Genomic DNA, 23,972 nt, shown 5'->3' on the forward strand with positions numbered 1-23,972 from the left:
ATTTAAACTTTTGACCACAACTATATATATATATATATATATATATATATATATATATATATATATATATATATATATATATATATATATATATTTATTGGGAAGGACTATGTCTCCCAGCTGGCCTGGGAATGCCTCGGGATCCCCCGGGAAGAGCTGGAAGAAGTTGCTGGGGAGAGGGAAGTCTGGGCTTCCTGCTTAGGCTGCTGACCCCCCGCGACCCGACCTCAGATAAGCGGAAGAAGATGGATGGATGGATGGATATATATATATATATATATATATATATATATATATATATATATATATAATATATTATATATATATATAATATATATATATATATATATATATATATATATATATATAATATATATATAATATATATATAGCCCTTTGAGACTTCTGTGATTTAGGGCTGTATAAATAAACATTGATTGATTGATTCATATTACAAGTAAACGTTCCAGGAAACAATAAACTGCTTGCCTTTTGAAGCAAGGAGTAACGAAAAAGCTAACCAAAGGCCACCCAATTAGGGTGGCTTTTGGTTAGCTTTATTTCCCAAGAAGCTAACGTAATCAAAACCGTTTTGGAAACCAAAAATGGTTAGGAGTGGTAACAACCCGCATTGCCTTTTGGTTACCATCTTGGGGTACCTGTTAGGGTAAAATATCATGTGGGGTCAAAATAAATTGCATGATTAATCTGTATATATACATGATTAATGCACATTTTTTGGTGATTAATCACATGAATTAATATAACTCATTATTTTTTTACATCCCTGCAAAAAAATTGATATTTGTAAAAATACGATTTTTGATTGTATCATGCTAGTATCAGTCCTATATTAATACTAACCTTGGTATCCATACAATTCAAATCAATTCAACCAATCCACCTATTGTTCAAACCATGGCAGGAATCCGTGCAATATTTAAACAATAGACTGTCTTATTTTGTTCTATCAGCAAAAACGGCTCTGATTGAATACACAATCTAAGGTAATAATGCTCATTTAAACTATATATGCTCACACACCCACCCAAATAAGATTTTTGCGAGAAAAGAGATCCTTGCAGCACACAATTTTGTATGGCGGCCCTTCTCTATGGGAAGATCAGTTACCGTAGCAACACCAAGCAGTAAGTGCCTTTCAAAGGCTGCACTCCTCTGTCACGACCACCCCCTTCTTATTCTCTTTTATCAGCTCTCATTCTACCTAATGCAGCCACAACAGAGGAGTTAGCACAACATTGGGACGTCTTCTTTGCATCCTTCAGTTTTAAGTCTTCTGCAGAGGTATGAAAGTGAATTTTGTCTCTCTTTTTTTTTGCCTTCAGCGGGATATCTGTCCTGCACACCAAAAGATCTGACCAAAAAGGATGAAAAGCTGATGCCTGAGGCCTGGAGACATTTACAAACAGCCACGCTTTCAAACAGTAAATGGAATTATTGTATTTTTTCATGTTTTGAATTATTTCCAAACGTCACATGGGGAGAAACATACTTTTAATTCCAACACTGTTGACAGACAAAGATATGAGGGAGTGGAATTTTTTTCATTATCATAATGTCAGAACTGGCTTTTTTGTCCCAGAAGAAATTGAAAAAAGAAAATAAACGTATTTACGGGAGTGACAATAAGGACACAGATTGTTTGCAGGAGCTGTCCGGGTGTCCTGCTTGTAAAAGACCCAATAATGTTACCCTGATCCTGCCATGCTCTCACACCATGTGTGTGCACTGTATGTCTGCCCAAGAGGCCAAGCGGTCTGGTCGATCCCACCGACATAATTTGAGCTGCTCTGTGTTGTGTCCACTGTGTGGCTACCATGTGGAGCTGCCCTGCGAGACGTGGTCGTCTGCTTTGTCCTGTCTCCCGCGATATCCCACCCTGAAGTTCACACGTGCCAGCCAGGATGACATTGGCAGACGGGAGATGGCTTCTGAACCACATCAACTGCAAGTAAGAGTTCTCAAATCTATTGAAGCACATTGGGTATTTTGATTCTATATATTGCCCCACTGTCCTCTGTCAGGGGGAAACCTACTCTCTGGTTGCAAATGAAGACACAGCGCAATGTGAGTTTATGTAAGCAATACTTGCACCTTTCATACATTACTACATCATGAATGTTTCACTAACTCCATGGACAGTTGTCTTGTTTTACCTGGTTTATTTCGGATATAAGCACGCCATTTATGTCGAAATAGCTTGTCTCCAAATTCCACATTTTGCAGCTTCGCGTCGCTGAAAAAACAAGCCCATAGTTGCTTTTAAATACTTTGATCTTTGCGCTATCTCTCCGAAAATAATACTCATTCATTTTGTGGTTAGCCATGACTAGAAGTAAACCGACAACATGCTTTTTACTGTACATTGTTCGTAGATGCAATGCAGCGAACTTAAGCGAACGCTTAACAGGCAACAGCTAAGAAATGCTACATGTAAAAGAGAATAAAACATGCTTTGATTCAAATTAACCAAGCTGAATATGCCGTAAACACACCAACATGTGCCAGGGGATGGCATTAAAAGGGATGTTTGTCATTTTGTAGGGCTGATATATTCCAGGCATTCGCTGCCTGTTTCTTTGCTCACTAACCAAAGCTTTGCTTTCGTGCTGGAAATGAGTCAAAACTCCTTCCAATGAGGAAGCAGTGCCTGGGGACTCTCTAGTGGTAGCCAAGGTAGTTAAAAAACTCCTTGTTGCCTGGGCCCCGGGGGTGGATGAGATCCGCCCGGAGTTCCTTAAGGCTCTGGATGCTGTGGGACTGTCTTGGTTGACAAGATTCTGAAGCATTGCTTAAACATCGGGTTCCTCTATTTAAAAAGGGCAACGAGAAAGTGTGTTTAAACTATCCCGGGATCACACTCCTCAGTCTTCCCAGTAAGGTATACTGAAGAGAAGGCTACGCTGTATAGTCCAACCTCGGATTCAGGGGGAGCAGTGGGGTTTTGGCCCTGGTCGTGGAACTGTGGACCAGGTCTATACTCTCGGCAAGATCCTTGAGGGTGCGTGGGAGTTTGCCCAACCAGTGTACATGTGTTTTGTGGACTTGGAGAAGGGATGCAACCGTGTCCCTCGGGAAGTCCTGTGGAGAGTGCTAAGAGAATATCAGTGTCAAAGCCTCGTCCGCATTGCAGGCAGTAAATCAGACCCGTTTCCAGTGAGGGTAGGATTTCGCCAGGGCTGCTCTTTTTCATCGATTCTGTTCATAACATTTATGGACAGAATTTGTAGGCGCAACCAAGTAGCTGAGGAAATCCAGTTTGGTGGCTGCAGGATTAGGTCTCTGCTTTTTGCAGATGATGTGGTCCTGCTGTCTTCATCTGGCCCGGATCTTCAGCTTTCACTGGATCGGTTTGTGGCCGAGTGTGAAGCGACCGGGATGAAAATTAGTACCTCTAAGTCCGAGTCCACGGTTTTCGCCCGTAAAAGGGTTGAGTGCCATTCACGGGGTCAGGAAGGCGTTCTTGCCCCAACTGAAGGAGTTCCAGTACCTCGTAGTCTTGTTCACAAGTGAGGCAAGAGTGGATCGTAAGATCGACAGGCGGATAGTTCGGCATCTGCAGTGAGGCAGACCCTGTATCCATCAGTTGTGGTGAAGAAGGAGTTGAGCCCCAAAGCAGAGCTCTCAATTTACCGGTCCTTCTACTTACTCATCCTCATCTATGGTCATGAGCTTTGGAATATGACCAGAAGGACTGGATCACGAGTCCAAGTGGCCGAAATTAGTTTCCTCTTTCGAGTGGCGGGGTACTCCCTTAGAGATAGGTTAAAAATCTATGTCATTCAGGAGGAGCTCAGAGTAAAGCCGCTGCTCCTCCACATTGAGTGGAAATATTGTGTAAATTATTTTATAACATGTTCTGGCTGAAACACCTCAATTATATAATTTTTAACAGGCTGAATATTACAATGTATTAATAAATAGAGAAGGTTAAGACACATTCATGCAGATTACATTACCAAACATCTTTGAAAGTCAAAACATGATCGTAACAATCCACATACTTTATTGTGTTAGTAATGCGTGAAGCTGGTATCTAAACATAGTGTAGCTCCTCTGAATGCAAGGACTTGCACAGCAGGAATAAAAAATTGTGTATTACTCCAAAATACAAAATCAACGTACTGCAGATTTATTTTAATTTTTATGGTCATTAAATGCATGTTATTTCCATTTTGTGTTCAGCTGTTTAAAAAGCACAAAGTTTAAAACACATTTCATTAAAGCTAACTAACTGTCCAGTCATGATATTAAACACTGGAAAATTATCCGTCGAGGATACACTTTTTAATGATGAAAAATTATATCAATCTTTAATTGCGAATAACTATTTTAAACGTTTGACAGCCCTATATATATATACATATATATCTCTACATATACAGTATATGCATTTAGACTTACACTTGGACTTAGACTTCCTTTTATTGTCATTCAAATTTGAACTTTACAGTACAGATAAGAACAACATTTTGTTGCATTAGCTCGTTGTAGTGCAGGATAAAAGAGCAATAAGGTGCAAATATAAATAAATAGATTACTGTACAAATAAATATATTGCACTTTTGCATATGCATCCACGTTTATGGATGTATGTTGTATTGTCCTTATATTCCAGCGAGTTAATCCATTTTGGGGGGGAATTGAGGGGATTATTATGATGCGTTCAAGAGTTTTATGGCCTGAGGGAAGAAGCTGTTACAGAACCTGGAGGTTCTGCTACGGAGGCTGCAGAACCTCTTTCTAGAGTCCAGCTGTGAAGAGTGGAGTGTGGCTGGACTGAAGTCGACGATGATCTCTTTGATCTTGTCGACATTCAGGACCAGGTTTTTGGTTCTGCACCAGTCAACCAGATATTTCACCTCCTCCTTGTAGTCCATGTTGTTGTCACAGATAAGGCCCACTACTGTTGTGTCGTCCGCATACTTCACAATGTGGTTAGTAGTGGACCTGGCGCGGCAGTCATGGGTCATCAACGTGAACAGCAGTGGACTAAGGACGCAGCCCTGGGGGGAGCCGGTGCTCAGGGAGATGACACTGGAGGTGTTGTCGCCCACTCTCACAGACTGTGGTCTGTCTGTGAGGAAGTCAAGCAGCTAGTTGCATAGGGGAGTACTGAATCCAAGGGGGGCCAGTTTGCTCACCAAGTGCTGCGGGATGATTGTGTTGAACGCCGAGCTGAAGTCCAGAAACAACATCTGCACGTGTGTGTCCTTTCCTTCCAGATGTTCTAAGCTCAGGTGGAGTGCAGAGGAGATGGTGTCCTCTGTGGAGCGGTTAGGGCGATAAGCAAACTGGTATGGGTCGAATGTGGGGGGAAGTCTAGAGACAATATGTTCCTTTACCAGCCTCTCAAAGCACTATATTTATATATATATATATATATATATATATATATATATATATATATATATATATATATATATATATATATATATATATATATATATATATATATATATAAATATTGTCATGTCTGTTGATCATGTTTTTGTTTAGTTATGTTCTGCTTGGTTTTTGGACACTTTTTAGTTCCTGCTTTCACTCCCTTGCCTTGTCACCATGACTACTCATTAGTTTCACCTGTCTCACGTTTTGCACTCGCGCACCTGTCACAAATCATGTCTGTATTATTTAAGCCCATTGTTGCCAGGAAGTCAGCCTGGCAACATTAACTCTGATACCTCCATGATTACGCGTCCATGCCCAGTGTTGGGACTAACGCGTTACTTAGTAACTTAGTTACTGTAACGCCGTTAGTTTCGGCGGTAACTAGTAATCTAACGTGTTATTTTTTTATATACAGTAACTCAGTTACCGTTACTGCATGATGCGTTACTGCGTTATTTTACGTTATTTTTATGTAGTATCGGCCAGAAACCGAAGATCTGAGTGTGTTTTATTGGAGCGCTCCGGTGGAAAAGAAGAGGCGTGCTTTCCCCCACCCACAGAAAGCACGCGTCCCCGCAGGGGAGACGTTCCTCCAGAGCCGTACTTCGGGTCTAACAACCTTCACTTTACCCGGAAGAGGGTCTTTACAGCTGAGGGTGAATGACGAACCCGGCGGTTTGTTGCAACTTTGTGACTTTATTGCACGCAGCCATCCACCAAGCTAGAGCACCTACACACACTCACTGTCGCCGCTCCCTCACCTCTCTTGCCCACTCACTCACTGACGTCACTCACCTCTCATGCTGTCATATCTTAAAGGGCCACACACACACACACACACATACGCTACTCTCATAACAACTAACAAGACATCATGGCGAAGCCAGAAGTCGAGTTTTTTAACATGGAGACATTCTCAATACTTTTCTTTTGTCGAGCGCAAAGAAAATAACATTTTAGTTAAATGTAAGTTGTGTCTTGGATCAAAGATCCTATCTACGTAGAGTTAAAGTTAAAGTGCCATTATGTTGCAGCTATTTAAAATAGTTTTGTCAATTTTTTCTGGCCTGAAATAAATTGGCCCTTTGAAACATATCTTTGTCTTTGTGTGTTGTATGTAGACCACATTGCTTTCTGAGTTCAGTGATGCAAATGCATGTCAAGTTGATCAACAGATTGTATTATTCTCCAGTGCAATAACAGTACTGAAATGAAGGCTAAAAGGGCATTAATGGGAGCCTTAAAAAAAGGGGGGGAAAAAGAAGTAACTAAATAGTTACTTTTCACAGTAACGCATTACTTTTTGGTGTAAGTAACTGAGTTAGTAACTGAGTTACTTTTGAAATAAAGTAACTAGTAATTGTAACTAGTTACTGGTTTTCAGTAACTAACCCAACACTGTCCATGCCATAGTTCTATGATCTTTCCATGCTTGACCAAGTAAGTTTTGTTTCATGTCCTTAGTCTGTTTATGTGTTAATTTTGTTCATAGCCAAGTTTGTTCTCCGCCTTTGTGCGCGCCTTTAGTTTGTTCTTTTTGTTAGTGTTAAAATAAATAATGTCCTTACCGTCACGCCTTGCCCGCTCCAACTTTCCTTTGCATTCCGGGAAAACAACACACCCCAAAGTCCACGTCTTGACAAATATATACAGTGATGGGCAGAAAAAAGCTACATGTAGCTAAGCTACATAGCTTAACTACATTTTCCAGAAGCTTGGCAGTAGTTTAGCTACTTTTTTAACAAGTAGCTTTTCCTGTCGTTTAGCTACTTTTAGAACCACGTTGCTAGGTAGTTTACATCAAATCTACAAGCTACAAAGAGAGAAAATGGACTGCAAATCCAAGACTAAAAAATATGGAGAAAATACAATGACCTGGATAAATGACAACATCGATATATACCATGGGTGCCAAATGTGGCCCGCTGTGTAATTTCATTTGGCCCTTGAGGCAATATCAAATTAACATTAGAGCTGGCCCGCCGGTATTATACAGCGACGGTGCCGCTCTAACACCGCATTCACCGCTAATACTCATACTTGCCAACCCTCCCGATTTTCAGTGCCCCTCTCGAAAGTCTCCCGGGGCAACCATTCTCCCGAATTTTTCCCGATTTTCACCCGGACAACAATATTGGGGGCGTGCCTTAAAGACACTGTCTTTAGCGTTCTCTACAACCTGTCGTCACGTCTGCTTTTCCTCCATACAAACAGCGTGTCGTCCCTTGTCACATGATATATGCGGCTTCTACACACACATAAGTGAATGCAAAGCATACTTGATCAAAAGCCATACGGGTCACACTGAGGGTGGCCACATACACAACTTTAACACTGTTACAAATATGCGCCACACTGTGAACCCACACCAAACAAGAATGACAAACACATTTCGGGACAACATCCGCACCGTAACACAACATAAACACAACAGAACAAATACCCAGAACCCCTTGCAGCACTAACTCTTCCGGGACGCTACAATATACACCCCCCGCTACCACCAAACTTTCCATATCAAATTTTATTTGATATGCCATTGATATTTTTGAATTATTATTATTATTATTTGAAACTCGATTTTGCATGTCACTATAAAGTTATATAAGCCTTGCTTGTTCAATGTTCAATGCAAAACTGTCATGATCCGTGGTCCGGATCATGTTTTGTTTAGTTATGTTCTGTTAGTTTTGGACTTCCTAAGTTGTTTTGTGCACTTCAGGAGTTTGTTTTGGTTGTCATGGTCTCTCTTTGTGTGCACCTGTCTCTGATAAATGCTTGCCCGCTCACCTGCTTCCCGAGCGCTAATCAGAGGCATTATTTAAGTTGCCTTTGCCAGTCACTCGTCCTGCTTTCGTTGTGTTTGGTCCATGCAATTGTCACGTGAGTTTTTGAGTTCCTTGTCTTTTGCCTATGCTAAGAAATAGTTCCTTAGCTTCCCGTGCGCTCGGCACGCATCCTTGTTGTTTTGTTTATTGGATGATTTATGAGAAATAAATCACTTCCTACCTTACGCCTTCGTCCGGAGCCGTTCCTTTGCATTGGGAGAACAACCGCGCAGCAAGCGCACCACCTCATTGTGACAGAACGAAAGCAGCATCGTTCTTCCGCAGACGGGCCACGAGGAGATGGAGACGCGCTGGCGAGGACGGAAGCCAGCCAGAAAGGCTTCTTTTCGCCGTCATGACGCGTCGCTCCCGCAAGCTCCTCCCCCGGACCGAAGCAAATTGCAGCCAGACCAGTATTCCTTGCCGCCAAAATTAGGTAATCCCATCACACATTTTGCTAAGCAATTCACCGATTGGGCTGTCAGTCAGCTGGAGACCCGCACGAATGACGTCATCCCGCCCACTGTGGATGACGTCAGAGACGAAGATTTTTTTTTAAATTCTTCTGACTCTTTCTGTCAGCAACCTCCTAGAGACTTTAATTCTAAAATTAAACATTATCAGGACATTCTTTTGAAATTTAGATGTCAGCCACAGTCTCCTTCTGAGTGCCAAGCTCCGCCCCCTAGGACTCTAGCCCCGCCCACGTCAGTGACTTTTTCCTCTCATCCTCCCAAAAGACCTCAGGTGGGGGATGGGAAAAGACATTTTGGACAATTTAGAGGGGAGGATTTTGCCCCCCTCCTGACCTCCCGCCACCCACCCTTAAAAACTGTTCCAGACCGCAAGGAGCGCGTCTGGTATCCGCCCCTTGAGGGGGGGGGGGCTGGGGCCGGGAGCTGTGCTGGTGGGGCTGCTCGGCTGCGCCCAGCCAGGCAGAAACCTCCATCCCGGCCGCCACCACCAGTCTTTCGGCCTGCCAAGCCGCAACCTCCAGCCCGTCCTCCACCACCAGTCCTTCGGCATGCTAAGCCGCTACCCCCGGCTAGACCACCTCTGCCATGCTCATGGCTAACCTCTGCCCGGGTGGGCCTGCGGACGCCACCATCTTGTCCGGTGGGCCTGCAGACGCCACCATCTTGTCCGGTGGGCCTGCAGACGCCACCATCTTGTCCGGTGGGCCTGCAGATGCCACCATCATCTCCGGTGGGCCTGCAGACGCCACCATCATCTCCGGTGGGCCTGCAGACGCCACCATCATCTCCGGTGGGTCTGCAGACGCCACCATCTCCGGTGGGCCTGCAGACGCCACCATCTCCAGTTCCTGTACCTGCTCTTCGGCTGGCACCTGTACCTGCTCCTCGGCTGGCACCTGTACCTGCTCCCCGGCTGGCACCCGTGCCTGCTCCCCGGCTGGCACCCGTGCCTGCACCCCGGCTGGCACCAGTGCCTGCACCCCGGCTGGCACCAGTGCCTGCACCCCGGCTGGCACCAGTACCCGCACCCCGCCTGGAACCAGTACCCTCACCCCGGCTGGCACCAGTACCCGCACCTCGCCAGACGCCTGCACCTGCACCTCGCCAGACGCCTGCACCTGCTCCTCGCCAGACGCCTGCACCTGCTCCTCGCCAGGCGCCTGCACCTGCTCCTCGCCAGGCGCCTGTACCTGCTCCTCGCCAGGTGCCTGCACCTGCTCCTCGCCAGGCGCCTGTACTGGCGTCCAAGCCTGCTATGAAGGCGCCGACGTGCCCACCTCCCCGTCGACCACGGATGTGGCCGCTCCCTGGTCGTCCGCCTCGCCAAGTGCGCCCACCTCCCCGTCGGCCATGAATGTGGCCATTCCCTGGTCGCCCGCCTCGCCTGCTGCAGCGGCGTTCCACTCGCCGCCGCCGCTTGACTTTGCCTCGGTGGATTCGGGGACAGTTGGCCTGGCGACCTACCGCCATGTCCTCCCTCCGCCCTCCCGTGACTTTTGACCCTGCTGGTGTTTTGTTCTTGTGTTTTTTTGGACATCTATAATCTGTCCTTAAGGGGGAGGCTCTGTCATGATCCGTGGTCCGGATCATGTTTTGTTTAGTTATGTTCTGTTAGTTTTGGACTTCCTAAGTTGTTTTGTGCACTTCAGGAGTTTGTTTTGGTTGTCATGGTCTCTCTTTGTGTGCACCTGTCTCTGATTAGTGCTCGCCCGCTCACCTGCTTCCCGAGCGCTAATCAGAGGCATTATTTAAGTTGCCTTTGCCAGTCACTCGTCCTGCTTTCGTTGTGTTTGCTCCATGCAATTGTCACGTGAGTTTTTGAGTTCCTTGTCTTTTGCCTATGCTAAGAAATAGTTCCTTAGCTTCCCGTGCGCTCGGCACGCATCCTTGTTGTTTTGTTTATTGGATGATTTATGAGAAATAAATCACTTCCTACCTTACGCCTTCGTCCGGAGCCGTTCCTTTGCATTGGGAGAACAACCGCGCAGCAAGCGCACCCCCTCATTGTGACAAAAACTTGTTTGGGTCCCTATTAAAAGGTTAATTTTTTCAACCTTGGCCCGCGGCTTTGTTCAGTTTTAAATTTTGGCCCACTCTGTATTTGAGTTTGACACCCCTGATATATACGGAGAAAAACCATGATTGATTGGTTGGTGTTTGTATGATGAGTCACAATTGACTAAGTTTAGGGCAAAACATTACGGACTGGCCAATCAGAGGCAAGATAAGGCGGGTCATCAAAACTAGTAAGCAAAATCATAACAGTCACGCACTCATGTCACACGACGACGAGGTAGTCGGAGACAGAGGGATGCTTCAAGCGGACGACTCAAAAAAAAAGAAACATACTTGAAAGTGGCATAGGGATTCTCTCCCCCAGATTAGATTGTTCCTTTAGTGATGAAGATGACGTGCTGGAAACCCACAATAATGCGCGTCCTTGGCCATGTTTACACAAATGTATGTGTTTAGAGAAAACAATGCCCAAAACCTTAGTTTTTAGTTGTTTACGCTTTAAACCAAAATCATAACTGTTCTCTTCATCTAAGACGTCCAACACAAATTTAGGAACACACATTAAGCAAGAAATTTTTACTGAATGAACAAATAAACAGACAAAACAGATTTTCCTTTGCAGAATAAACATTAAATGACTAATTAATGACTACAGGCCGGTTGCGCTGACGTCTGTGGTCATGAAGTCCTTTGAGCGCTTGGTCCTGCCCCACCTCAAGGACACCACCGCCCCCCTCCTGGACCCACTGCAGTTCGCCTACAGAGCCAACAGGTCTGTGGATGATGCAGTGAACCTGGCCCTCCACTTCATCCTGGAGCATCTGGACTCCCCAGGAACCTACGCTAGGATCCTGTTTGTGGACTTCAGCTCTGCCTTCAACACCATCCTCCCTGGACTGCTACGAGACAAGCTCTACCAGCTCAGCGTGCCCGGCTCCCTCTGCAGTTGGATCAATGACTTCCTGACAGACCGAAGACAGCACGTGCGGCTGGGGAAGATTGTCTCGGACAGTCGAACCACTAACACTGGTACTCCTCACGACTGTGTACTCTTCCCCTGGCTCTTCTCCCTGTATACAAACTGCTGCACCTCCAGTCACCAGTCCGTAAAACTGCTCAAGTTTGCGGATGACACTACCCTCATCGGGCTCATCTCAGATGGTGATGAGTCCGCCTACAGGAGAGAGGTGGACCGGCTGGCGTCCTGGTGCAGCCTCAACAACCTGGAGCTGAACGCCCAGAAAACAGTGGAGATGATCATGGACTTCAGGAAAGTCACAGCCCCACCATCCCCCCTCACCCTTATTGACTCTCCCACCCCTGTCTCCATTGTGGACTCCTTCCGTTTTTTGGGCACCACTATCACCCAAGACCTCAAGTGGGAGCCAACCATCAGCTCCCTTATCAAGAAGGCCCAGCAGAGGATGTACTTCCTGCGGCAGCTGAGGAAACTTAAGGTGCCGTCCGAGATGCTGGTGCAGTTTTACTCAGCCATCATAGAGTCCATCCTGACCTCCTCCATCACCGTGTGGTTCCCCGGCGCCACAGTCCAGGATAAGCATAGACTGCAGCGCATCGTACGTGCTGCTGAGAAGGTGATTGGCTGCAAGCTCCCATCCCTCCAGGACATGCTCTCCTCCAGGACCAGGAGGCGTGTGGGTCGGATAACAGCTGACTCTTCTCACCTTGGACACAAACTATTCTCCCCTCTCCCCTCAGGCAGGAGACTACGCTCCATCCAGACCCACACCTCCCGCCACCTGAACAGTTTTTTCCCCTCGGCCATCAGGCACATGAACAATAACTCCTAACAGTAGCTCCTTGAATTCCTTGAATTCCTTCTAAGTCTATAACAAGATCTGATAGCTCAGTTACAGCTCTTTTTATTACCAAATATGTGTTATATGTGTTTTATGTTGCACGATTGCACCAAGAAAAATTCCTAGTTTGTGAACCCGTTGTCAAAGAATGGCAATAAAACAATTCTGATTCTGATTGTAAATATTATTCTGGCTTTTTGAAAGCCCTATTATTGTTATTGTAGTTTTTAAACATGTTCTATATATCTTCACTTCCGGTTTATGCAACGTTACGTGAGTTATTTTCCTATTGTAAACACATCCATTTATGGATCTTCATATTTACCACTCTATCTTAGGACAGAATACATTGTTACTTGTGTTCATGTTAGCATTTGAAATAGATGGTGATCAGCAGACTAATTGCCAGCTTGCGATCAGCGCGCTAGCTGCTACCCCAGGAAAAGAGCAGTACCAACATGCAGAGTGCAGTAATCATGGTTTTTTAGATAATTAACATTTGAAAAGCTAATACTAACAATTGGGAGTCTTACCGCGGTTTGTCATTAATACCGGTAATCGTTGTCTCTAGAATGTACTACAATGTGCATTCGATAAACATTACAAAACAATTTTTTGAGGGGATAACTTTTTGGAAGGGGGTCACGGCCCCTGTGTCCCACTGATATTTTTGACCTACCACCTCATTGCAACAGACTGGCAGTTCACCAGTAAGTCCAACATATGGAATGTTTATCTTTCTGTTTAATATATTTCATCGCTGACTTAAGCACAACATGTATGTGCATACGCTCTTGGGACCCAGAAAACAAATGCAGTTCATTTGCATATATGTATATCTATTTTTTGCAAGGTTCTTTGCAGTGGCCATCATATCATAAATGAGACTGCAAAAAATATTTTTCCTCTAACACACATGCATTCCTGCATTTTTTACATCAGCCATCTATATCTGTTTATATGACAACATAGGGGTAGTATGTCCACCACAGAGCACATTGGAAATAACAATACATTACTCATTAACAATGTGGATGGTTCTGCTTTATACAGTTATGGATGTGGATAATTCTGACTGTGAATAATGTTCAGGTTCCAGTGCTTGCAGTTTCACTATACCACCAGCTGGGAGCAATGTGGATCTACAGGAGGAGGAGATAGAGAGGTCTGTTTTTGGTAAGAAAGCATGATTCCCAAACTTAGAAAAGAGTCTATGTACAGTAAATGGATGTTAAATATGTTTTATTAGCATTAACTGAAGGAAAAAAATAGTATACTGTGTTTCTGCTTCATTTTTGACATCTGACACTTTCTTTAGGTTTGCGCTTTGCTTTGGACCCATTAACTGCCCCCACCTCTCTCCACCTTTCCAACTCCTTGCTCATTGTCACTTACCGAGGAATAAGCCCTACTTGTTCACTTCCAAAAGTCAGGAGGTTGATGATGACCTCTGACCTTGGCGTGACGCAGGACCTCCCTCAGGTTTGCGCTGATGTCATCATTGCTCAGGGCCAATATTACTGGGAGGTAGATGTCTACAACAGCTCCATCTATAAAATTGGTAAGAATGTTTATCATCATTATTATTAGTATTATTATTATTGTCATGCCATCCATAGACCTTTATAGACAAGATACATTAAATTAAAACTACTTTTAATTCATTCAAGATGCTTTTAAAAATGCAATTTCTGCATATTAGATTAGATTAAAATAGATTAGATCAATTGTTCTCAATCTTTTGTTTGCCAAGTACCACCTGAGAAAATGCTTGGTTCTCTCTCAGTACCACCACCAATATTAAAAGAAGCGTAGTAGACCTAAGTATTCATTAAAAAAAATAAGGCAGAAGTTTTATTTAACAAGTGCATTTAATATTTTTGGCCATTATAACATTACACACAGTTTGAACAGTAACGCTGTTTATTCCATCACTAATAGAGTATGCAATTCTACAATGTCTTATAGTTTTAATAATCCTGACCTAATGAAGAGTGGATTTGTGTGGTCTCTATATCCTACTTTAAAAATAATATGAATTTCTCTTTTCTGTAAAATAAATAAAGGCATTATGTTGCTGTGATGTGTATTTCCCCATATTTCTGCACAATAATTGAAATAAGGTAGAATAATTAAGCAATATAACATTCTCATTATGTTATACGGGAAACTGTATTTAACCTTGTTCAAAATAAATACATTTTAGGTACCTTATTTATCCACAGACATGGTCAGACACTGGCGAGCCAATCAAAGGCACACTAGGGAGGGTCATATAGTGGATTAAATGAATGGGTAAGTAATAACTAGTATTGATAACTGTTTCAGGTGTGTTGTAGTAGTGTCATGGTTGTATCCACTAGCTAGTTTAGTCAGTCACTCAGCTTTTACAGGTGTTGATATGACGACGACGTCTGGCAACATCCAACATATCTAACGAAGTAAAAGTGGAAGTAGGAGAAAAAAAAGATCCTCCAGTAATGTACAGATACAGCATTTCAGTACTGCTACTACTAGTGAAGTAGGCCTTAATAGCCTTGGCCTTAGCTCTACTTTGCTAGCTGCTGTCTGGCTAACGTTGCAGACATCGTTGTCACATCAACACCTGTAAAAGCTGAGTGACTGACTAAACTATCTAGTAGATACAACCATGGCACTACTACGACGGCGTTGCGCGGTTGGAAGAGTGGCCGTGCCAGCAACCTGAGGGTTCCTGGTTCAATCCCTACCTTCTACCAACCTCGTCATGTCCGTTGTGTCCTTGAGCAAGACACTTCACCCTTGCTCCTGGTGGGTGGTTGTTAGGGCCTTGCATGGCAGCTCCCGCCATCAGTGTGTGAATGTGTGTGTGAATGGGTGAATGTGGAAATAGTGTCAAAAGCGCTTTGAGTACCTTGAAGGTAGAAAAGCGCTATACAAGTATAACCCATTTACCCTTTTACTACAACACACCTGAAACAGTTATCAATACTAGTTATTACTTACCCATCCATTTAATCCACTATATGACCCTCCCTAGTGTGCCTCTGATTGGCTTGCCAGTGTCTGACCATGTCTGTGACCCAGACCGCTCTGGCTGCAGTGCCCTCTGTTAGTTGTTCAGGGGAGTGTGTAACTCCACATTTATTTGTGCATCTGGTTTATGGTAGGAATGTCTCATCGACACAAAAGCAAAAAAGCGATTCACATATGCAAATTCAATACAAATACAAATACAAAATCAAGCATATTTATATTCAAATCTCAAAAATATATTTACAAATACACGTTTATTTATACAAATTATTGATTTATTTGTATGTCACATTTTTATATTTATAAATTTTATTTGTATATATTTTCAAATCTCAAAAATATATTTACAAATACGCATTTAATTATACAAATTATTTATTTATTTGTATATCACATTTGTATTTGTATATTTATTAATATATACATATGTATTAATATCATATTGATATATATAAGTTGATGTGAGACAATTCTACTTCCATACTTATAGCATTTTTCAGCATTCTCTATTCTTGATTTGATAAACTCTTTATAAAGTCTATTTTTATTTTTACATGCATTTTTCAAACTGTTTGTCATCCAAGGTGCATTATTTTGCCTTTGTTTAGATCTGCATGGAACCTCAGGACAATGCTTGTTATACAGAGTAATATAATGTTTAAGAAAATAATCATAGGCAGTGTTTATATCATCTGTGTACACCTTTTTCCACTCTTGTTTTAATAGGTCATTCCTGAATTTGTTAATATGATTGACACTTATTTTCCTCTTAAGTATTTGATGGTATGCTCTTTTAGGCAATTGATAGTCCAATATTGCAAATATAGGCAGATGATCACTTATGTCATTTATCACTAACCCAGTAGTAATGCGAATCCCTAAAACATTTTGTAAAGATATTATCTATTAAGGTTGCACTAGTTGTGGTTATTCTGCTAGGCTTTGTAATTAATGGGTACAGCCCTATTTCATATAATATCTCTAAAAAATCTGAGGTTTGTTCATGTGAATCTACCTTTAGAAGATCAATATTATAATCTCCACAAATTACGAGAGTTATTTTTTCATTTAGACCATTATTCATTTCCTCTACTTTTGATCCTGGTTTTCTATATACACATGCAACAACAATGTTTCTGTTTTGTTCTAATTCTATCTCAACAGCTACACACTCCATTAAATCATTTATGGCCATTGTTGTTCTGGTCGTCCGTTCATCCGGATGAAAACTTTTCCATTTCTGGTCCAGGTCGATTGGATTTTATTTTGCTTTTTGAGGATCCGGCTGGTCCAAGCAATTTCGGCATTTTTCTTTGTGAAGTGCTCATTTAGATAAACTCCAGTGCCTTTCAGTTTCTTAGCTTACTTCAGAATTTCCACCTTGTGCTTTCTATTTGCAAACTTGATGATGACTTTAGGCTTGGTTTTTTTGTCCTTACTTGGAAGAATTTGACATGCCGATATTTGCTGACTGTCCAGAGGAATATGTTTACTCTTCATGTAGCATACCACTTGTTGCTCCAGGGTGTCAAGCTCCTCAGATGGTGCATCCTCACCATGCTGGTCATCAGGTGGGCCAGCAACCCGGGCATAACTCCGATGCCTGGTCTCCTGGCCGGTGACCACAAGATCATCAGCCCTGGAATACTGTTCCAAGTCATCCACCCTTTGTTCTAGGAGCTCAATCAGTTCATTCTTTTGTTGGATGATAGCCTTTAGCTGCCTGATCTCCTCCATGAGGCCTGTCAGTTCCCTCTGTTGTTCCACCACTTTACTAAGTTCCCTTGACATAAAGTTTAGGGAATCTTTAATTCCCGCCATTTCAGCTGCTAACTTTGCATTGGTAGTCATTGTTCTTCGAGCAATCTTGACTTTTGTTGGATGTCAGTGCATTTAGATGATTTTAGTGGATTTCATTAGGCCTTTCAGCAGAGAGAAACAGTTGCAGCCATCTTGCAAGAAATATAGAAACATAAAACACTGTACTTTATTCAAGTGATTATTTGGCGTACGACTAGATGGATCCAGCATACTGTCATGTCTGTGTGATCATGTTTTTGTTTTGGCCATGTGTTTGTTTTTTGGACTCTTTTTAGTTCCTGGTTGCGCTTCCTTGTTTGTTTGTTTCCATAGCAACTCATTAGTTTTCACCTGTCCTGTCACGCACCTGTTTCACGTTTTGAGTCACGCACCTGTTTTCACTGATCATGTCACTATTTAAATCTGTCATTTTCTGTTGTTCGTCCTGGCGACATCACATTCATGCTCCACATTTATGCTCTGCACACTTTTTCATCACGCTTCTTCATGCCATGTTCACAGTTCCTTGTCAAGTAAGTTTTTGTTTAATGTCTATAGTTCTCCGCCTTTGTGTGCGCCTTTTGTTTTCATAGTCAAGTTTTCTACCTCCACTGTGAGCGCCTTTTGTTTGTACTTTTTTTGAGTTAGAATTAAAAATGTATTTAAATTCACGTCTCGCACGCGCCGATTTTCCGTTGCCTTCTGGGAGAACAAACCACGCCAAGGACCCAGTCCTGACAGTATGTCGCCAGCAGAAAAATTCTCCCGCAAGAAAATTGGACGTTTTGGAGGAGGCAGCGTGGCAGGTCCTCCGCGCCATGGAGGAGGAAACGCTGCGCTACTCCTTCGTGGAGTACAGAGACTCCATTTGGTCCGAGGATGGCGCTGCGTCACCGCAGTCCCGGAAGCGCCGCTCCAGACGAAGGACGTCTGGGAAGACTTCTCCGAGTGGGAAGGACGCATCGTTCCCGCAAGCTCCTCCCTCGAGCTGCAGCCAGCCCGGCTTCCCCAGGACGACGTCACGCCGCTGCCAGTGGGTGACGTCATGGATTTTTTTTCCCTGAACTCTTTTTCTTGTCAGCCACATCCAACCAAAGACTCTAAATCAATGATTAAATATTACCAAGACATGTTTTTAGAAATCAGATCCTATCAATCACAGTCACCCAGTTTTCATGCCCCGCCCCCCAAGACTCAAGCCACGCCCACGTCACAACATGTTTCTTTTTTTTCACCCACTCAATCACATGTAGAAAAAAAAGGACATTTTGGACAATTTAGAGGGGAGGCTTCTGCCCCCCTCCTGACCTCCCTCCACCCACCCCAAAAGACGGTTCCAGACCACGGGGAGCGCGTCTGGGATCTGCTCCTTGAGGGGGGGGCGGCTAGGGCTGGGAATTGTTCAGGTGGGGTGGGTCAGCATCGCCATGCCAAGCCACAGCCTCCAGCTCGGCCACCACCACCTGTCTTTTGTCACGCCAAGCCACAGCTACCAGCATGGCCGCCACCACCAGTCTTTCGACCTGCCAAGCCACAACCTCCAGCTAGGCCACCTCCACCTGCTCCACGTCCTGCTCCAAGGCTATCAACATGCCTAGCAGCTCCACCATGCCCAGCTCCACGCCAAGCGCCACCAGTCGCAGCTCCACGCCAAGCGCCACCAGTCGCAGCTCCACGCCAAGCGCCACCAGTCGCAGCTCCACGCCACCAAGTGCCGCCAGTAGTAGCACCACGCCAAGCTCCGTTACCTGCTCCACGACGCCAAGTGCCGCCAGTCGCAGCTCCACGACGCCAAGTGCCGCCAGTCGCAGCTCCACGACGCCAAGTGCTGCCAGTCGCAGATCCACGACGCCAAGTGCCGCCAGTCGCAGCTCCACGCCAAGACCCCTCAAGCCAAGACCAAGACCCCTCAAGCCTAGACCAAGACCCCCCACGCCAAGACCAAGACCAAGCACCCCCACGCCAAGACCAAGACCAAGCACCCCCACGCCAAGACCAAGACACACCATGCCAAGACCAAGACCAACCACGCCAAGACCAAGACCAAGACCAACCATGCCAAGACCAAGACCAAGACCCACCATGCCAAGACCAAGACCCACCACGCCAAGACCAAGTCCAAGACCCACCACGCCAAGACCAAGTCCAAGACACACCATGCCAAGACCAAGTCCAAGACCAACCATGCCAAGACCAAGACCAAGACACACCATGCCAAGACCAAGTCCAAGACACACCATGCCAAGACCAAGTCCAAGACACACCATGCTAAGACCAAGACCAACCATGGCCACGACAGGCTTCGCCACGACAAGCTTCGCCACGCCAAGACGTGCCACGCCAAGACGCGCCACGCCAAGCTTCGCCACCTGACCCGCCACGCCAAGCTTCGCCGCCTGACCTGCCACGCCAAGCTTCGCCGCCTGACGCGCCACGCCAAGCTTCGCCGCCTGCCACGATGACGACGCATCCACCTCCTAGTCAGCCACGGATGTGGCCATTCCATGGGCGTCCGCCACGCCAGGTTCGCCGACCTCCTCGTCGGCCACGAATGTGGCCATTCCCAGGTCGCCCACCTCGTCTGGTACAGCGGCGCTCTACGCGTCGCCGCCACCTAACTCTGCCCCGGTGGATACGGGGACACGGGGTCTGGCGACCCACCGCCATGTCCCCCTCCCGCCCTTCCATGACTCTTGATCTTGTTTTTGTTGGTTGTTTTTGGACATCTGGGATCTGTCCGTAAGGGGGGGGGCTCTGTCATGTCTGTGTGATCATGTTTTTGTTTTGGCCATGTGTTTGTTTTTTGGACTCTTTTTAGTTCCTGGTTGCGCTTCCTTGTTTGTTTGTTTCCATAGCAACTCATTAGTTTTCACCTGTCCTGCCACGCACCTGTTTCACGTTTTGAGTCACGCACCTGTTTTCACTGATCATGTCACTATTTAAATCTGTCATTTTCTGTTGTTCGTCCTGGTGACATCACATTCATGCTCCACATTTATGCTCTGCACACTTTTTCATCACGCTTCTTCATGCCATGTTCACAGTTCCTTGTCAAGTAAGTTTTTGTTTAATGTCTATAGTTCTCCGCCTTTGTGCGCGCCTTTTGTTTTCATAGTCAAGTTTTTTACCTCCGCTGTGAGCGCCTTTTGTTTGTACTTTTTTTTAGTTAGAATTAAAAATGTATTTAAATTCATGTCTCGCACGCGCCAATTTTCCGTTGCCTTCTGGGAGAACAAACCACGCCAAGGACCCAGTCCGAAATTAGAGAATCACTGATATTATATATTATTATTTTCTGTTAAACTCCCCATAGGAAGAAAACATTTTGCATCACCCCCACCCCCACTATCCACCGCAACTATGAATAGTATCATTGGTCGATAAAATTGTAATAAGTACAACTCTGCATAACACTGTATCCTTATTAATATTGAATAAAACCTAACATGAAAGAAGTATAGATTACATTACAACAAATAATTATTTAACATGCATCAATTTTTCTGAAATAAAAAAAATATATATATTTTTTTTTTAAACTATAGATATTTTTGAAATGTAGTATTAAAACTCAATAACAACAAATTTAAATTAATCAGCCACACTTTGGAGCACAATTTATAAAATATTTTAACCTACATAACAAAAATGAATACAACAATGTGTGCAATTTATTTAGCTGAAAAAGACAAACATGTTTTTGAAACGTTGTGTGGGGAAGAATGGGGCTGGTTGTCACACTCATTATATCTCTCCATCAGAGGGTGCTGTCTATCACATTAAAGTATGGCATTTTATATAATTGGGATCAGCGCTCACCTACATAGTTTTCTCTGGTGTAAAAAGTTTGTGTTTTAGTGTCCAATTGTAAATATTCAGCTTCTCAGTATTTCTCAACATGGCTTTTATACAACACACACATTTGTTAGCCTGTAAAAGTGTGACGGGAAAGCTAGAGCTCTCCCCTACATAGCATATATTACTGTAACAGTATTGGTAACTGTCTGAGGCTTTGAAGGTAAAAATATATATATATAATAACTACCAATAATTGACTACATTTATATTTGCTGTTTGCTAAATTTAAGTGCATGAGTTTTCGAATCATACATTTTATAATTGCATTGTAAGTTATAAGAAGGGTTCATTACACATTTACACATACATATGCTCACGCACACGTACGACGACACACACACACACACACACACACACACACACACACACACACACACACACACACACACACACAAACACAAACACGGCATAAATTAGCTGTAAGGCCTGATGTGTTAATATAATATGCTCAAATGGAAAAATACTGTCACACGTGAGGTTGTATTGGAAAAATAGGAAAGCAAGGCAAGATAAACAATTTTTATGGCGCGATATAAAGGTAAAGACAAATGTATTTAAAAATACAAAAAAACTACATCATACTCCTAAGGGTTGAATCATCTCATTGTTATTGAATTGATTAAAAAAGCAACATCTGTACACAATGAGAAACACTTGCAGGCCTACTTCATATGGTCATGTGACAGGGATGGGGAGTTAGTAGGGTTATTTTGCAGTAACACTCGATAAAAAGACCAGGGCAAGGGATTATTTGTTTACACATACGATTTTGCAGAATTATAAGCAAGCAAATGGAATACAAACTTAATTGGTTCTTGAACAGGGTTTGTAAATAGAAAAGTTTGTATATTGAAGCCAATGTATCGATAAGAAACAATGTAAATTGGAATAATGGATTACTGCATCGACAAAAGTCCACATTTTAGTAAAAGTTTGTACTTTGAACAAAATATAAAGTGCTATACTGAACTCTATATCAAACAAACATAGGAAGGGGCTGGTGAATCAACTTTCTATTTAATAACAAAGCCAATACAACAACTAGCTAAAATGTCCTCATTCACAGCCGCCCTGCTGACACGCGCACACACTGTCACTAGCCCTGTGGTGCACTTAGCTTGAAATCACAAAACTCCTTAACTTGAACAGCCAGGTTGCTACAATGATAGGAGTAAAAACACTTTACATTGTCAATTAGTCTTCCTGCCATGAAGCAGAAGGGAGTGGAAGGCGGGGTAAGCAGTGTAAACTGTGGATACCTCTTGAATTTTTCAACCACATATCTTTGTTGATTTCTTTAGACTCATATTGAACCAGCAAATTGAGAAAATGTCTTAAAAAGGCTTTTGAATAGCATTAAAAGTAGCACAGTAACTAACAGCAGAATTTTGGATATGGATCAGCTCACCCACGTTCGCTGTGCAGCCAGACACAAAATGGCGGCGCTGTAAGACAATACAATGGGTGAATAAAACGTTTATACACTGAGACAAGGTACGAACACCATAGCATATTCGGTCTGTGGTTCGTAAATTTACAAAGATTGATTCGTAAATTGAGGTTCCGCTGAATTATTATTTAGCCTTGTCCTCCGGTTATTATTATCACTTGTAAGAAATATACTGTACTATATTTGTCGCAATAGCGGATTATTGATTTAGAGGAGCGGCCCCACACAGTGTATGGAGATACACAGTAAAAGCTTCTTTGAGCATAGAAAATATGAATTGTCATTTAAAAATGTTGACGGTTCCGAGAGAATCGGAATGTCAGTGGCCTTGTGGTTAGAGTGTCTGCCCTGAGATCGGTAGGTTGTCAGTTCAAACCCCGGCAGAGTCATACCAAAGACTATAAAAGAATGGGACCCATTACCTCCCTGCTTGGCACTCAGCATCAAGGGTTGGAATTGGGGGTTAAATCACCAAAATGATTCCCGGGCGCGGCCACGGCTGCTGCTCACTGCTCCCCTCACCTCCCAGAGGGTGAACAAGGGGATGGGTCAAATGCAGAGGACACATTTCACCACACCTAGTGTGTGTGTAACAATATTTGGTACTTTAAACTTTCATTTTAAGACCAGGTTCTCATCGACGTCCAACCCTACCTCTGTTTTAAGGATTCATACTGATGCACTATCCTGTCTGTTTCAGGTGTGAGCTCACTGCACAATTCTAAAGGCTGGTGGCTGGAAAGACATGGTTTGTCGTTTTGCGCCGTTTACGATGGTTGCAGGGAGCCGCTTGTAACAGTCCCTCCTCAGATCAAAACTCTCGGACTCTTCCTTAACTTTGGAGGGGGGACTCTTAGCTTCTACAACCTTGTGACCCAAGAGCACCTCGTCACCCTGCCTACGTGTTTCAATGCCTCGGGAGTTCTTCCTACTCTGGGCCTCGGTCAGGGCTGGCTACGGTTGCGTTGCGGCCTCCCGCCTCCCCCCTATGTGTTCCTCAGTAAAAACTCAACCTACAGACACCCTTGTGGGTCCAGTAGAGGCCGATGGCAAAGGGATATCACCTTCCGATCAGTGGGTAAAGTGATTCAGAAGTTTGAGGAGATGTCTGCAGCAAACTCCAGTTCGATGCCTGGTTTTGGATCACATTGCTCCTGTGGACACCGGGGGACAAATCCCTCTGGGCTTGCAGAACAGGAAACCGGGCCTAAATAAGACAATCCTTCTCTACAATGGAAACATCCACTGACTGACAGACTCACAAATCCCCAGAAAGGTTTGATCTATGGCTGCAATT

The 23,972-nt window shown here is 43.8% G+C and overlaps 1 protein-coding gene across 1 annotated transcript; it reads left to right on the forward strand.

The window, feature by feature from the left end:
* The first annotated feature begins 1,648 nt into the window (after positions 1-1,648).
* LOC133663457 (tripartite motif-containing protein 72-like) lies at positions 1,649-23,972 on the forward strand. The gene is made up of 5 exons (XM_062067935.1): positions 1,649-1,972; positions 2,046-2,088; positions 13,645-13,728; positions 13,871-14,113; positions 23,376-23,972. The coding sequence occupies exons 1-5, from the start codon at positions 1,739-1,741 to the stop codon at positions 23,888-23,890; spliced, it is 1,119 nt and encodes a 372-aa protein (XP_061923919.1). The 5' UTR covers positions 1,649-1,738; the 3' UTR covers positions 23,891-23,972.

The sequence above is a fragment of the Entelurus aequoreus genome, linkage group LG13 (genome assembly GCF_033978785.1).
Source record: "Entelurus aequoreus isolate RoL-2023_Sb linkage group LG13, RoL_Eaeq_v1.1, whole genome shotgun sequence".
NCBI lineage: Eukaryota > Metazoa > Chordata > Actinopteri > Syngnathiformes > Syngnathidae > Entelurus > Entelurus aequoreus.